Source organism: Triturus cristatus, chromosome 1_2 (genome assembly GCF_964204655.1).
Source record: "Triturus cristatus chromosome 1_2, aTriCri1.1, whole genome shotgun sequence".
Lineage (NCBI taxonomy): Eukaryota > Metazoa > Chordata > Amphibia > Caudata > Salamandridae > Triturus > Triturus cristatus.
In genome coordinates, this window is record NC_140580.1 from 360028996 (window position 1) to 360041802 (window position 12807).

Genomic DNA, 12807 nt, shown 5'->3' on the forward strand with positions numbered 1-12807 from the left:
GCAACTGCATATCTAATGATATAATATGCTGTGTAGCTTGCCAGAAAAGACTGCAAACTCCTTTTGTTTAGGGGTTCCTGTAGTCAATCTAGGCACATTTTACCAAATGTCTAATTTGTGTGGATCGTCCGAGGAAGCATAAGGTGAGCTGAGTGATGGGTAACAATCTTGGATAGGGATGAAAAACAAAGCCCTAGAGTTCAAGAGGAGCAGAAAAGAAATTATGAGCAAACTTAACCTGATGAAAGTGGGGATGCGCTTATCACTTCTAATAAGAGAACATTTGATATTTGAATTCTATGTCGAGGTGAGAATTAAAGATAATCGAAGGCAAATGCATGTACTAGAACATTGATATATTCAATGTCATCAGCACAGAAATTGTTTCTCGCTCCCCTACAAAAATGTCTGTAGCCACCCGTGGTGCTACCGTGACGGTGACTGTCAGGATCTGATTATTATGCGTAAAATTAAATTGGTGGCTTGCTGACAGCATCTCCAAAGGGTACCTTTTCATTGGTTGTGCAAGACAGAGATTGGCTAAATTATGTTAAAAAAAATTGACATGCAAAACAATAATCCCTGTTTTGAACAAAATAAATTGAGTAAAAATACTATACACCTTCAAATCTGCATTCATAAAATGAGTAAAAATATTATATTATGTTCCAGCAAATCTGCATTCATATGTTAAGTAACTGAACTGCTAGTTACAGTTGCATGGTCAGGCTGAAATTGATGGTAGATCTTTTGCCAGTGAATGCTAAATTGAACGCTGGTTATGTCGTAAACTACTTCATTCACTGTTCCTCTTCCTGCTCCCAACAGGTGAACATGATGAATCTGGCAGAGCATATAATTGAAGCCACCCCAGAGAGGATCAAGAGGGAGGACTTTGTGCCCATGGAGCCACCTCTCACGGAGAGGGCAGACAATGCGGCCATTAGCACGACCATGAGCTGGCTGGCCAGTTACCTTGCTGATGCGGATCATCTCCCAAGTGCTTCTCAGATAAGGTACGTACCATGAAAACACCATGAATCATCATAACAATGTTAGCAGCAGAAGTAGATGGACATTCTCAATTATATAAGTTTCCTTCCTCGCCTCCTACCTCACTGCACCAGATGCTGAAAGGACACCTAAACCTGACTTTGCTCCCATTGACCTCCAGGCACCCATCATCACTGAACTTAGTTATTTTTCTTCTTCCTGTTGCTGCCATGTCTTTTTTGTACCTCGCTGTTGTTCTTACTGCTTCGCCCCTACCTTCTCTGCATGCACCTTCTGCAGCTCCATCTTTGCCTGCATCTGACCAACCTTGGCAATTGCCTCAGCTCTGGAATAAATGGCAGTGTGGAAGTGTGTCCCTTGTTCTAACTTCCCATTCTAATTCTTGAATGCCTTAAATGGCCACTCAGTAATTACCTATTGGAATGCATTGGCTGTGCCTAAAGATATAGGGAAATTCATTAACGTAAAAAACACTTAAGGGAGCTTTTATATCGGCAATTAAAGACGTGGGTCTGGGATACACATGGGAGACGTGATATTATGTAGATAATGCCTTGAGACCTATGAGTGAGTAAGCATGTCCATGACTCGTGATGGCTGCAATGAGTCCCCTGCAGATGAGGACCAATTAAGTGATTTAACGCAGTGCAACAAATGTGACGTAATATGGCCTGGTTCCTACTCCCTAAAACTGCCCAAGAGTGCGTGTGTAATTACTGTAGGAGGTCATTTCAAATCTCTTTATAATGTTCGGGAGTAAAAGATGGGCAAACCACCTACCGGACATTTTGTCCAGTCCATGGCGTTATGTATATATTTCCAGAAATTACAGTGAGGTTAGAGCGTAATTCTATGCAACTCTTGTTGATTTCCTGAAACATCTCTGGCTACCTTTTGCTTCCAGAGGAGATTTGAAGTAATAACTGAAGGACTCATTGTTTCCACTGTTCATTCCCAGAATGGGTAGATTGACAATTCTGAAATTAAATGCCTTGAAGCACTGGGGTCCCATCGAGCATTCCCTTCCCTGCAATTGAATGTATTGAGGCACCCGCGTGCCCAGCCCACAGATTGGTAGCTGCAATTGCAAATACCCAATCACTGAAGCAGTGGATCCATCGCTACATATAAATGTTTGATGGAATGGGGCGCCAAGATTGTAGATCCAACTCTGAATTTACAATGACCCAATCACTGCAGCAGAGAGGAACTGAATCCTCTCAACAAATACATGTATTGTGCCGATGGGGTGCCAAGATTGTAGATCCAACTCTGTCATTCCAATGACCCAATCACTGAGTGGATCCATCTCAAGAAACAAATGTAGTGATGCAAAGCGGTGCCAAATTTGTAGATCCATCTAAGTAGTTATTATGAAACAGTCAAGAAGGCAGAGAGGAACTGGATCAGTCTATGTTCATAAATGTGTTGAGGCATGGGGCACTAAATGAGAGAATCACTCTCTAACACGCAATTCCTCCATGTTGTTTTTTAATTGCAGTTTTATATTTTGTGAACTTGCCCTAAAACCATTGGAGCACTTTACATGAGCACCAGATTACACTTCACCAAGTCAGATTATTTAAATTTTTTGTTAGGTTGGTGACCCACAAAAATGGTGGGTCGACATAAATAAAATTAAGCAACATACAAAGAAACATTTACATTTAAAAATGGAAGAAATAATTTCACTCACCTTCTTATACTGCAAAGCATCCTCGGTGTTCTCTGGCCCGGCTCCAAACTCCTACAGTGCGAGGTTTCACAGCTCCTTATCCAATCCAGACACTGTTTTCTTGCTGCATGAGAGAGGGGTCTGGATTGGCTGGAGCAGGCTGCCTTAGAGCTCTGCACTGAAGGCCTGTACCCACTCTCCAACCCAGCTGTCTAAGACAGCGGAGTTGGAGAGGTTGAATTGCGCATGCCGATTTAGCCGTAGCAAGGTAGCTGGCCAAACCAACATGCGCAATTCATACTGGAGGGGCCACTCGTCATTGCTGCCAATCAGCAGCAATGACGCACACTGGCCCTGCCCTGCCCTCTCCGTTCAGCAGTAAGCCGGAAAAATAAAATGGTAATAAAATCCTTTTACCACCGTTTTTTTCCAGCTTTCTGCAGCAGCGGGGAGGGGTCATCACTCCTCTTATCCCATGGAGGAACCACTGCTGATGCTGAACCGACATGACGCAAACCTGGTTACCAAGTTCTAAAGTCTACAGCTCTGGTCATTAGGCTACATCTCCTCCCATGGTCTTGTGGTAACCAGGGAGTAAATCCATATTTGCATTAAGTCTTTGGGAAGCAGATACGTCTCTTTAATATATTTGGGAAGGAATTGGTTTGTAAGATGAGGCAAGCGTTGCTTCATAATTCCTACCAGTTGAAATCATAATATGCATTAAATTCCTCAGTTAGTGTGCATGCAGTTAACAGCTCAAGCTTCCACAGCCTAAATACTCACTGTAGAAAATAGGCCTCTTTTGTGCCTAGAGGACACATGACATGTTTGATACCTCAAGACACTTGCTATTTTTAGCCTATAGCACTTTGCATTCTGGGACTTGCAGTTTCACTTTTCTCACTTTGTAATAAGGGCCAATGGTCCAAGCATGCACAGTGCGGTTGAATAAAAAGGCAGGGCACATACCATGGTTCCCATTGCAGATACGCAATCTGTCATTGTTCTGAGTCACATTTCACTGCTCCTGTAATTGAGAATGATTGACTTCTTTGAAATGTTGTGTGCAATTTTTCTTTATAGGAGTAATGTTAATGGTTTAACACTTATTTTTCAGGACTATGTACAGTGAGCCTCTGACCCCTTCGTCCAATACCAGCCTGAGCCCGGTGGGCTCTCCCATTTGCGAAATGTCATTTGAGAAAACCAGCCTTCCCTCAGCAGCTGATTGGTCAGAGTTCCTGAGCGCGTCCACCAGTGAGAGGGTTGAGAACGAGTTTGCCCAGTTGACCCTCTCGGACCACGAACAGAGAGAACTGTACGAAGCTGCCAAACTCGTACAGACCGTGTTCAGGAAATACAAGGTAACTGAGTGTAAATGAGTGTTTCAGAAATATGCCTACAGTGAGAGGAGAGCCATTTATATGTACCACTTGTTTCTGATTGCAGAAGTTTCTTCCTTAATCCCTTTAGTATCAGTTGTATGGGTTATCCAGCTTTTGTCTACACAGGCGAATGCATGGCACATCTTGGGATATCCACACATGATTAATTTACAATGACTCCAAATGGAAATCATTTGCTTAGTGGTTATCCTGAAAGTGCGATATGGATCCAGCCATCCAGGGCCAACGAAAGACACCCCTGAGTTACAGGATTTTAATAATCATGAAATGTTGATTTGATTTGAATTTCCCCACCACCACCCCAAGTAAGTCATAAAACCCACACTGAGTTTTCGTTTGTTAACCATATAACTTATGTTGCTTTGTGATGACAATGTATAAATGACTAAACATAAAGTCTTAGGGATCTGATTAAAAGAAGGTAGGCAACAAAAAAATCAATCAGTGTGTGGAGAATGTGCCAAACCTGATAACCACCCATTAGCAAATAATATTTCTCCATCAGATTTAGCATTTCATGCAAATCAGAGAGATTTCTATCAACATCAACTAAATAAGACCACAATTAAAGCTTTTTAACAGGACACAGCTTTCAGAGCACTATAGAACAGCAGCACAGGTTGTTATTTTTTTTTGTCATTTGCCAAGCTCCCTTCTGACTGACCACCTCGATCTCTAGCCACCGAACTCACCTGCCCTCAAAAAGCACTTGGTTTCTAAGTTGAGACTTTCACAGGCTAAAATTTGCCTGACACCGCATCTGGAAATCTAGTTGGCTATAATCATTGAACCAAGAAGAGAGCCAAAACAACTTACAACCCTAAACAAACTTGCCCCTGGAGTGCACTCTCTGCCTTCTTTCCCAACCATGTGATCAAAGAGGCCCATACTTTGGTTCTTTTTTCCTGGGATCCACATGAGTCCATCTTGCAATATGACTGAGTTCAACCAGTCAGCTTTATTAGGACCCAAGAAAGATGTCAACTGCTTACAAATTTCATTTCTCCCCCGCAAAAATAAGTAAAATGGAAGTTTGTTTCTGTTGTCCTGGGGTTTCCCCGATTCGGGCGCACACCCAAAAACAATCCATTTGGGGCTTACCTCCATGCATCTCTGAAAAATGCCACTCAAAACCTTACCAACAACCTCTCCCCAAAAACTTCTGTATACTGAGACAGGCCACAAACATTTGAAAGTCCTCTGCATCGCACTGCCCGCACTTCTTGCAAAAGGCCTCTTCTGACCCTTGCATCTTGGCTAATCGCCTAGGTGACCAAAATGCTCTGTGGAGGGAGAACATATGGTTTCTTCTCTATATGGGCAGTGTTTACCGTGCTATACAGAGCACGCAAAGATACTTGACATAACTGATTTATCCATGGCTTCGACACATGTTCTTCCCACAACGTCACAGACAGGCAGAAGTCTCTGTCCAAAATTTCCAAAATTAATCCATACCATACTGACACCTCCTTCTTTCGCTAGGGTCCAATATTCAAGTGTTCCTCCAATTCTTTTGTACCACTGTTCTCCTCCCAGGGCCCAGGCCCAGCTATGCAACTGGTAGAATTCGAATTTCGAAACGGATCCCTTTGTCATTGCTTGAAACTCCTCCCAAGAACAGAGTTTCTTGGCCTGTAGCAGCTGGCCCCAATCCACAATCCCAATTTTTCTCATCCCAATTGCCAACCTGTCTTCCAAACACTTACGGTGTCAGGGGAATCCCAAACTGGGGCATACCTACTGAAATTCGGGAGACTTGTTGCTCTCTTGGTCTGTGCCCATAGTAGGGCAGCCACCTGCAAAACCTTTAATTTCACCTTCTTGAAATATCTCATGTCACCAAACTTATACATGAACTTGCCCTCTCCCCACTTAATGTCATTTAACAATGGTTTAAAGAAATGGTTTCCACCAGTACTTCCCAAGTCAGTCAATAAAAATCTAAACTTTTTAAGTTGAAAGGCCCAGGCGTAAAGTTGGAAGTCTGGCAACCCGTTACCTCCCTAATCATATTTTCTATGCAGTTTTTTAATTGTGATTCTTGAACCTCTGGAGGCCCATATAAAGGAACTTATTCTTCTGTGTAATTTTTGTAGCCAAGCACTTTTAAAGTGCAGTGGGCTGGCGTTATAAAGGAAGGTAACTTTCGGGAGGATAGACATCTTTATTAAATTTTCTCTCCCATATAATGTTAATGGTAGATGTGACCAACTCAACAGTAACCTATTTGTTTCCATCATTGCCCTGTTATAATTTAATTCAGCAATTTTATCCAAAAATAGACTAATTTTAATGCCCAAATATTTTAGTTCTCTTTTTATTAGATAATTTCCCTCTTCCATGTTCCACACCATATATTTCTGTCTTTAACGGATTTGACTCATATCTGAACACTTTCCCAAAAGCAGATATCAGGCGATCCAAACTAGCTAAGGTGGGAGCTAGACCTGCCGTATAGATCATCACATCTTCAGCATATAAAGAGATATTTTTTTTTCCTCAAGGCCACATTTGAAGGGCTGTCACTCCATCTCCCCTCTAATCTTACTGGCTAAGGGCTCAATATACAAGTTAGATAATAATGGGGAGAGTGGTCAGCCCTGACTCACCGTTCAATTACCATAAAACAGAATTCTAGCCGAGGGTGCTTTATAGATTTCCCGTACTACCCTGCAGAACTTGTTCCCCTTGTTATAATATCCCAGAAGAGTATTTAGATATTGCCACTTCACCCTATTGGAAGCCTTGGTGGTATCCAGTGTTATAATAGCAAGTGGGGCCTTATTCACCGAGGTCAAATCTATCGACCCTATGAGCTCAAGGATCAGATTGTTCATATGCCTTCCTTTCATGAAACCTTTTTGATTGTCTGCTATCACCCCTCTCACCACCTTACTCAGCCTATTAGCCAGTAAGTTTACAAAGAGCTTATAGTCACAATTAAGGAGAGAGATGGGTCTATAAGACTCACACACAGAGGGATCTTTATCCCATTTTAAACTCAAAGTAACTATAGCCTCCTTCCATGACTTCAGGTGGGGGAGCCCCTTCTTCTAAAATCCCCACAAAAAGCTAAGTCACGAACGGTATTATTACATCCCTTAGAGTCATGTAGAAATCATTCGGGAGCCCATTGGGACCAGCTGCCTTCCTTCTCTTGCCCTTTTCTATTACCCACTGAATGTCTCCCAGGGTAATCACATGATCTAAGCTTTCCTTCTCCTACTCCGAAAGCTTGGCCACTGTGAGGCCTTCCAACTACCCATTAATCTTTTCCTCTGTTGTTTTCAGATCCTCTGTGTAACAAGAACAAAAAAATTCCCAAAATTTCTGTTCCACCTCCCTGGTCTTCATTAGGGGTTTCCCAGTGGTCGTACATTTAACCTCCCTCACCTCGTTCCTCACTAGCTCAGTTTTGGTTTTCCACTAACTCAAATTGCACTAATTTATTCACCTCCCAAAGGCCCCTAACTCTAGATTCTAGGACCACGGCCAAGCTGGACTTCCGATCCTGAATTTCCTTAAGAAGTACCTCCTTTGGCACTTCTAATTGATATCGAACCCAGAGTTTCCTTTCTAGAAGTGTGATCTCCTGCTCTAACTCCACAACGGTTTGCTTGAGTTCTCTGCTCTTCTGGGCAGAGATACAGATCAAAATGCCCCTCAAAAAAGACTTAAGAGAGTCCCAGACTACGTGTTGAGGAGCTGAGTTAACATTTATCTCCCAAAATTCCATCATCCTTTTAATTTATCTAACACTTCCTGGTCTGTTAGGAGTGTTCAATCTGAAGTCCACCTTCTAGTGATTTGGCCTGATTGAATTTTCAAGTCTAGAACCACCACCGGGTGGTCGGACAGATCTGCTGCCAAATGTTGCACACTTAGGATGTTTGTCTTGATTGCTTGGTCCACCAAAAAATGATCTATTCCAGACAAATGCTTAAATTTCTTGTTATGATAAGTATACCCTTGCTCCATGCCAGCCCTAACTCTCCAAATACCACACAAACCCAGCTGTTTCATCAATTTTGTACGAGAAAAGGGCATCAGGGGAGAACATGGCAGCCAGCTAGTTGCGGGTCGCACCAGTAGTGAGGGGGAATGGTGTTGGTTGTGAAGGTGGCGAAAATCCCCCAAACGGAGCATACTGCAGAGACAGAAGGAGAAGAATGTTACTGACTTACTGCTTAGGGGTTAGGTTGGTCTGGCTGAAGTAGCGCGGGCCAGTGCTGTGCTTGGAGCGTGAAATATTGGTGTGCAGTGTGCAGTGGCAGCGGTGGTTGCAGCCAGGGTAGGTGACTGGAGCCGTGGACGGAGAGCTTTGGCTAAGAGCAGCCGAGGAAGTGAGAAAAGCCCACAAACTCACTTCCAGGATCATGTTGTGGGGGAAGAGCAGCTGTGGCAGAGGCAGCACCGGCAGGTTAACTGCGGAGGGTTTCTCTGTGCGGCCCAAGAGAAAACACACATATAAAACGTAGTGATATAATATATACAGCTTCAGTAGTGGTTCTGCTATTGTCCTGCTACCTACTACCTGTTGCACTGTCCTGGCTTCTGTAGATGAGGCTGGAGCTCAGCGGCCAAGTAGTACAGTTCAAATCAAGCGCTTCCAATTGTCTTTCATCATGTGGCAAGTGGAGCAGTCGCAGTGCCACCCTATGAGGGAAGGTCTTCAAACAGAGTTGGTTAATAGCAAGTGAAGCTGTGTAAAAGTGAAAGTTGGAAACACCGCTTCGAATGTGACAAAGTAGTATCTTGGTAATGTGAATAATTTAGCCAAACCAATTCTCCTCATTATAGATAATTGGAGCTCTTTCTAACGGAGGTATTGTTCTTGAGGTCCAGCAAAGCTGCTCATGTGTTGCCCGTTAAGGTACCTGCCTACCGGTAACCACAGGTATTTGAAAGCATCCCGTTTCCACTTTAGGTTTGCATCAAAAAGCTTCTCACTCATTCATATCTCTGTTTGCTGGATTTAGGAATATGGACGAGTGAGTTAAATTGAATTTTTACTTCAATAGGGAACCAGAGTATTTTGCTATTGATGGGAGTTATAGATGGTGTTTAATTTATAGAACAACTTGTGCTTTTTAGAGCACGTTGATGATGTATTATTGCTTGACCTGTCCAGGGAAAAATCCAATACAACATTAAAATCCCCTGACAGAATTAATGGGGGGGGGGGAGTTTCCACAAGCTCGAAGGACAGATTTTTAAGGGGTTCCACGTCATCCACATTCAGGCCATAGTAACCCACCACTATATAACTATTGTCAACTATTGGCTGAGTAGCAATAACCCATTTGCCCCTCTTATCAGATTTATAGTCCTAGATTGAAATTATCATCTGTTGTTAATCAGAATGACCACCCCTTTTGTGTGACTGCATTGATCCATACACACTACTGCTGAACCCATTTCTGAGACAGTAAGACCTCCACACACTCCGCTCTAGTCAGATAGGATTCCTCTAGGACTAAAATTTGGGCAGATGACTCCTTAAAATATTGAAAATGTTTTACACTTCTAGTCCTTACACGGATCACATTAGCATTCCAGGATAGGATTTGCACTCTTTTACCATCTACCTCACCCACAATTCTACCTATGGGCATTATACCAGCCAGCCCACTTCCCCGGAGATCACATAGTATTTGAGGGCACATTTCTATTTCATGTTTCCCTCTGTGCTCCCCACCCTGTGCTCCCCAACCCTGCACCTGGGGTCCCTCCCACTCACTCTGGATCTTCTTGGCTGAATAAGCCATATTTGGAAACACAAACAGGAGTAATGGAGCATTACCTAAATCAAAAAATAACAAAAATATTAGTGAAGGTTAGAGAAAAATAATACAAGTAACAAAAAAGGAAGAAAAACACCTTAGAATGGCTGCAGTTTAACCCTTTTGGTGCATGTGTCGGCCACTGGCTGACACATTCACACCATCCCTGGTGCGTTGAACGTCCATTGGCCGACAAAAAGGAGGGCTTTAGAAAATCCTCTGGTGCAAGGGACCAGAGGTTTCTTCTTTTTTTTTTTTTAAATCCTCCAGTGCAGACGTTTCACTCCCAAACCCCTCCTACCCATCTGTGACATCAGAGCACCGCAAGGCGCGCTGATGTCACAGTTGCCCCACCGAATTGGACTGGAGGAGCAAGTCAGCATCCTCTCCCACTCCGGTTGGGAAAGAAAGGTCCAAACGGCCTTCCCAGATGTCAAGGAGGCATGTTGGAAAGGGGAGGCCTCCCCTTTCCAATAATGCCTTCCTGGACGTGGATTGCGGGGAGGTCCTGATCCATGGCCAGGAAATGACCCTAGACACCAGGGATCTTGTTTGGGGGTTTGGCCCTCGTGTAAGTGGACCGGCCCCCTCCCAGGGACATTAAATTAAAAGAAAATAGAGTAAAGGTTTTTTCCCTGGGGGGGCAATCACGCCCCCATGGGTTAAAATGGCACCATCTTTATTTTAAAAAACATAAATCAACTGACAGAGAGATGGCCCTCTTCGGCATGGGCCCGAGCCCTGTGGGGGCCTAAATTTGGTTTATACATGTGTGGTTTCCCTTGGAGCCCCAATTGGCCCCCAGGGAAACTACATATGTATAAAAAAAGTGATATATATATATATATATATATATATATATATATATATATATATATATATATATATATATATATATATATATATATATACATAGCGAGAGAGAGAGCGAGAGAGAGATTTATCGCTATAAATAGAAAGAGAGAGAGAAAACTACAATGCAGAAGAGACTCGAAATAGGAAATTCCTTAACTTTTTATGGGTCACGAAATATGGGTGGGACAGGTGTCTTCAAAAGCCATGAATCCCAAAGAAGTATCACTGCATGCCTCATGGAGAAGAGTGGGATGGTTACCCCTGTTACTATTGTCATGTGGCCTGGCGACATGATGGTGGGTGAGTTTCGTGAAAATGGGAGGCTGAAGCTATTTTATTCCAATACCACATTCCAGCAGGGGAACTCCTCATGTATTGTTTTCATGCAATAACAAAAGCTCAGTATGAGAACACAGTGACATGGAACCACCCACACATACGGTCCTCCACTCAGAATTGGAAGAGGTTGGGGTGTTTCTTATATCATGTGCTAATAGCACTGACCAAACTCGACCTGGGGCGGCTCTGAGAGAAATGGCCCACAGATTTGGGGAAGGAGCCCTGTGACTGCGAATGTAAACTTGCTCTGGCTACCCAACCAGAGGGTCGAGGAATGCTAGAGTCAAGCTTTTACAATGACATCATTTGCCAAAGATGCTTCTGAAATCCCTAGATCCTAGCCAATGGAGTAAAATATAGATCAATTACATGGATTCCTGCCCTAGATGTGAGAAGTTTGGGGTGGAAGATTATCATATCGCCTGGGAGTGTCTAGTATTGACCGGTCGATTGAGTAAAGTCACCAGTATAATCACTAATGTAACTAGTAAAACCTGGTTGCTTAGGCTTGAGTTTAGCCTCCTTGAAGAGATGCTGCAACCCAAAAAATACAGTTCACTGTTATTTATGGAATGTGTAGAGCGCATGTAGACCACAGTCCACCATTCTGTATGTCAGTCCATTCCATATTCATGTTCCGTGTATAAATATCGGGAGCTCGAAGTATGGAGTCTGAAGATGACAACAGGGAGGCTACAGAGCGTCCTGGTCCTTGCTAGAATAAACTGCCCTGAAATATTCAGCGTATATTATTGTAGGGGGTCTGTGTCTAAGGTGACACCACAGTAACTCTGCAGATTTTTCGGTCTGGCACTGTTGTCAGCTTGCTAACCACTAAACAGATGTTAATTGGAGATCGGTCCGGGCGCCTGAAGTAGCGTGCTGGCTCGCGGATATTTAAAGGTAGACAGAGGCCGAAAAACGTGATAATGAAAGCTGAAAATAAATGAGGGCACGCAGGGCAACGGCCTCAAAACATTGCGATGAGCTGCTTTTGCTGGTAGCTGAAAGAAACAATGACAACAGACGGTGTTAGATTCTTGCAGGATCCGAATAACACGAGTGTGCACACCCAAGGCTGAGGCACACCAAGCTTAATAGCTATGGACAGTCCCAGGAGGCCTACTTCAATTATTGGGTGTGCACCCTAAATATCGACCCCAGAATATTGATGGGTCACAATGTGAACAAAATATCGACAGGTAAGTCTAGATTTTCTATACCTTACTGCACTGATATTTATCAATGCAGCAGTGCTTAATTTGAGCCGATGGGTTCCGGCACTTAATCATCAACACCCGTGCTATAGTTTCACCCTCATTTCTGTAAGGAAGGGGAGATTAAGTGATTTACCCTCAATTACAGTATGTTGAGCCGATGCCGAGATTTGAACCTGGTTCCTCAGCCGACAGCTCTGGCCATTAGGCCACTTCCTCTCCCCACTTCCAAGTTAGGTAATTGTCTCAGTTTTAGGCTGCGTTACATGAGAAATGTACTGGTGTAAGCTGCCTCCTGACGAGAGCCCCCGCACTTATTTTTTTACATATTAAACACTCCTATGCAGAACATATATTTTCATGGTACTTAGATATGAAGTTAAGAATAGTAAATGTATTCTTCCTTATATGCCTTACCTTTCAATATTCTGCCCTCAATATTCTGGTCCTGCGATATTCTGGTGGTCAATATTTACGCGTACAATCAAAAGTTTACCCAACGTGATGGGTGT

General features: G+C 43.2%; 1 protein-coding gene across 2 annotated transcripts in view; it reads left to right on the forward strand.

Moving 5' to 3' along the window:
* Nucleotides 1–12807, forward strand: part of CAMTA1 (calmodulin binding transcription activator 1) — a 3052768-nt gene that overhangs the window by 2937143 nt on the left and 102818 nt on the right. For both annotated transcript variants that reach the window (XM_085604480.1, XM_085604488.1), the window contains exons 16-17: nucleotides 829–1016; nucleotides 3810–4056. In XM_085604480.1, coding sequence (XP_085460606.1) covers nucleotides 829–1016; nucleotides 3810–4056 — 435 coding nt within the window. The remainder of the gene's footprint in view (nucleotides 1–828; nucleotides 1017–3809; nucleotides 4057–12807) is intronic.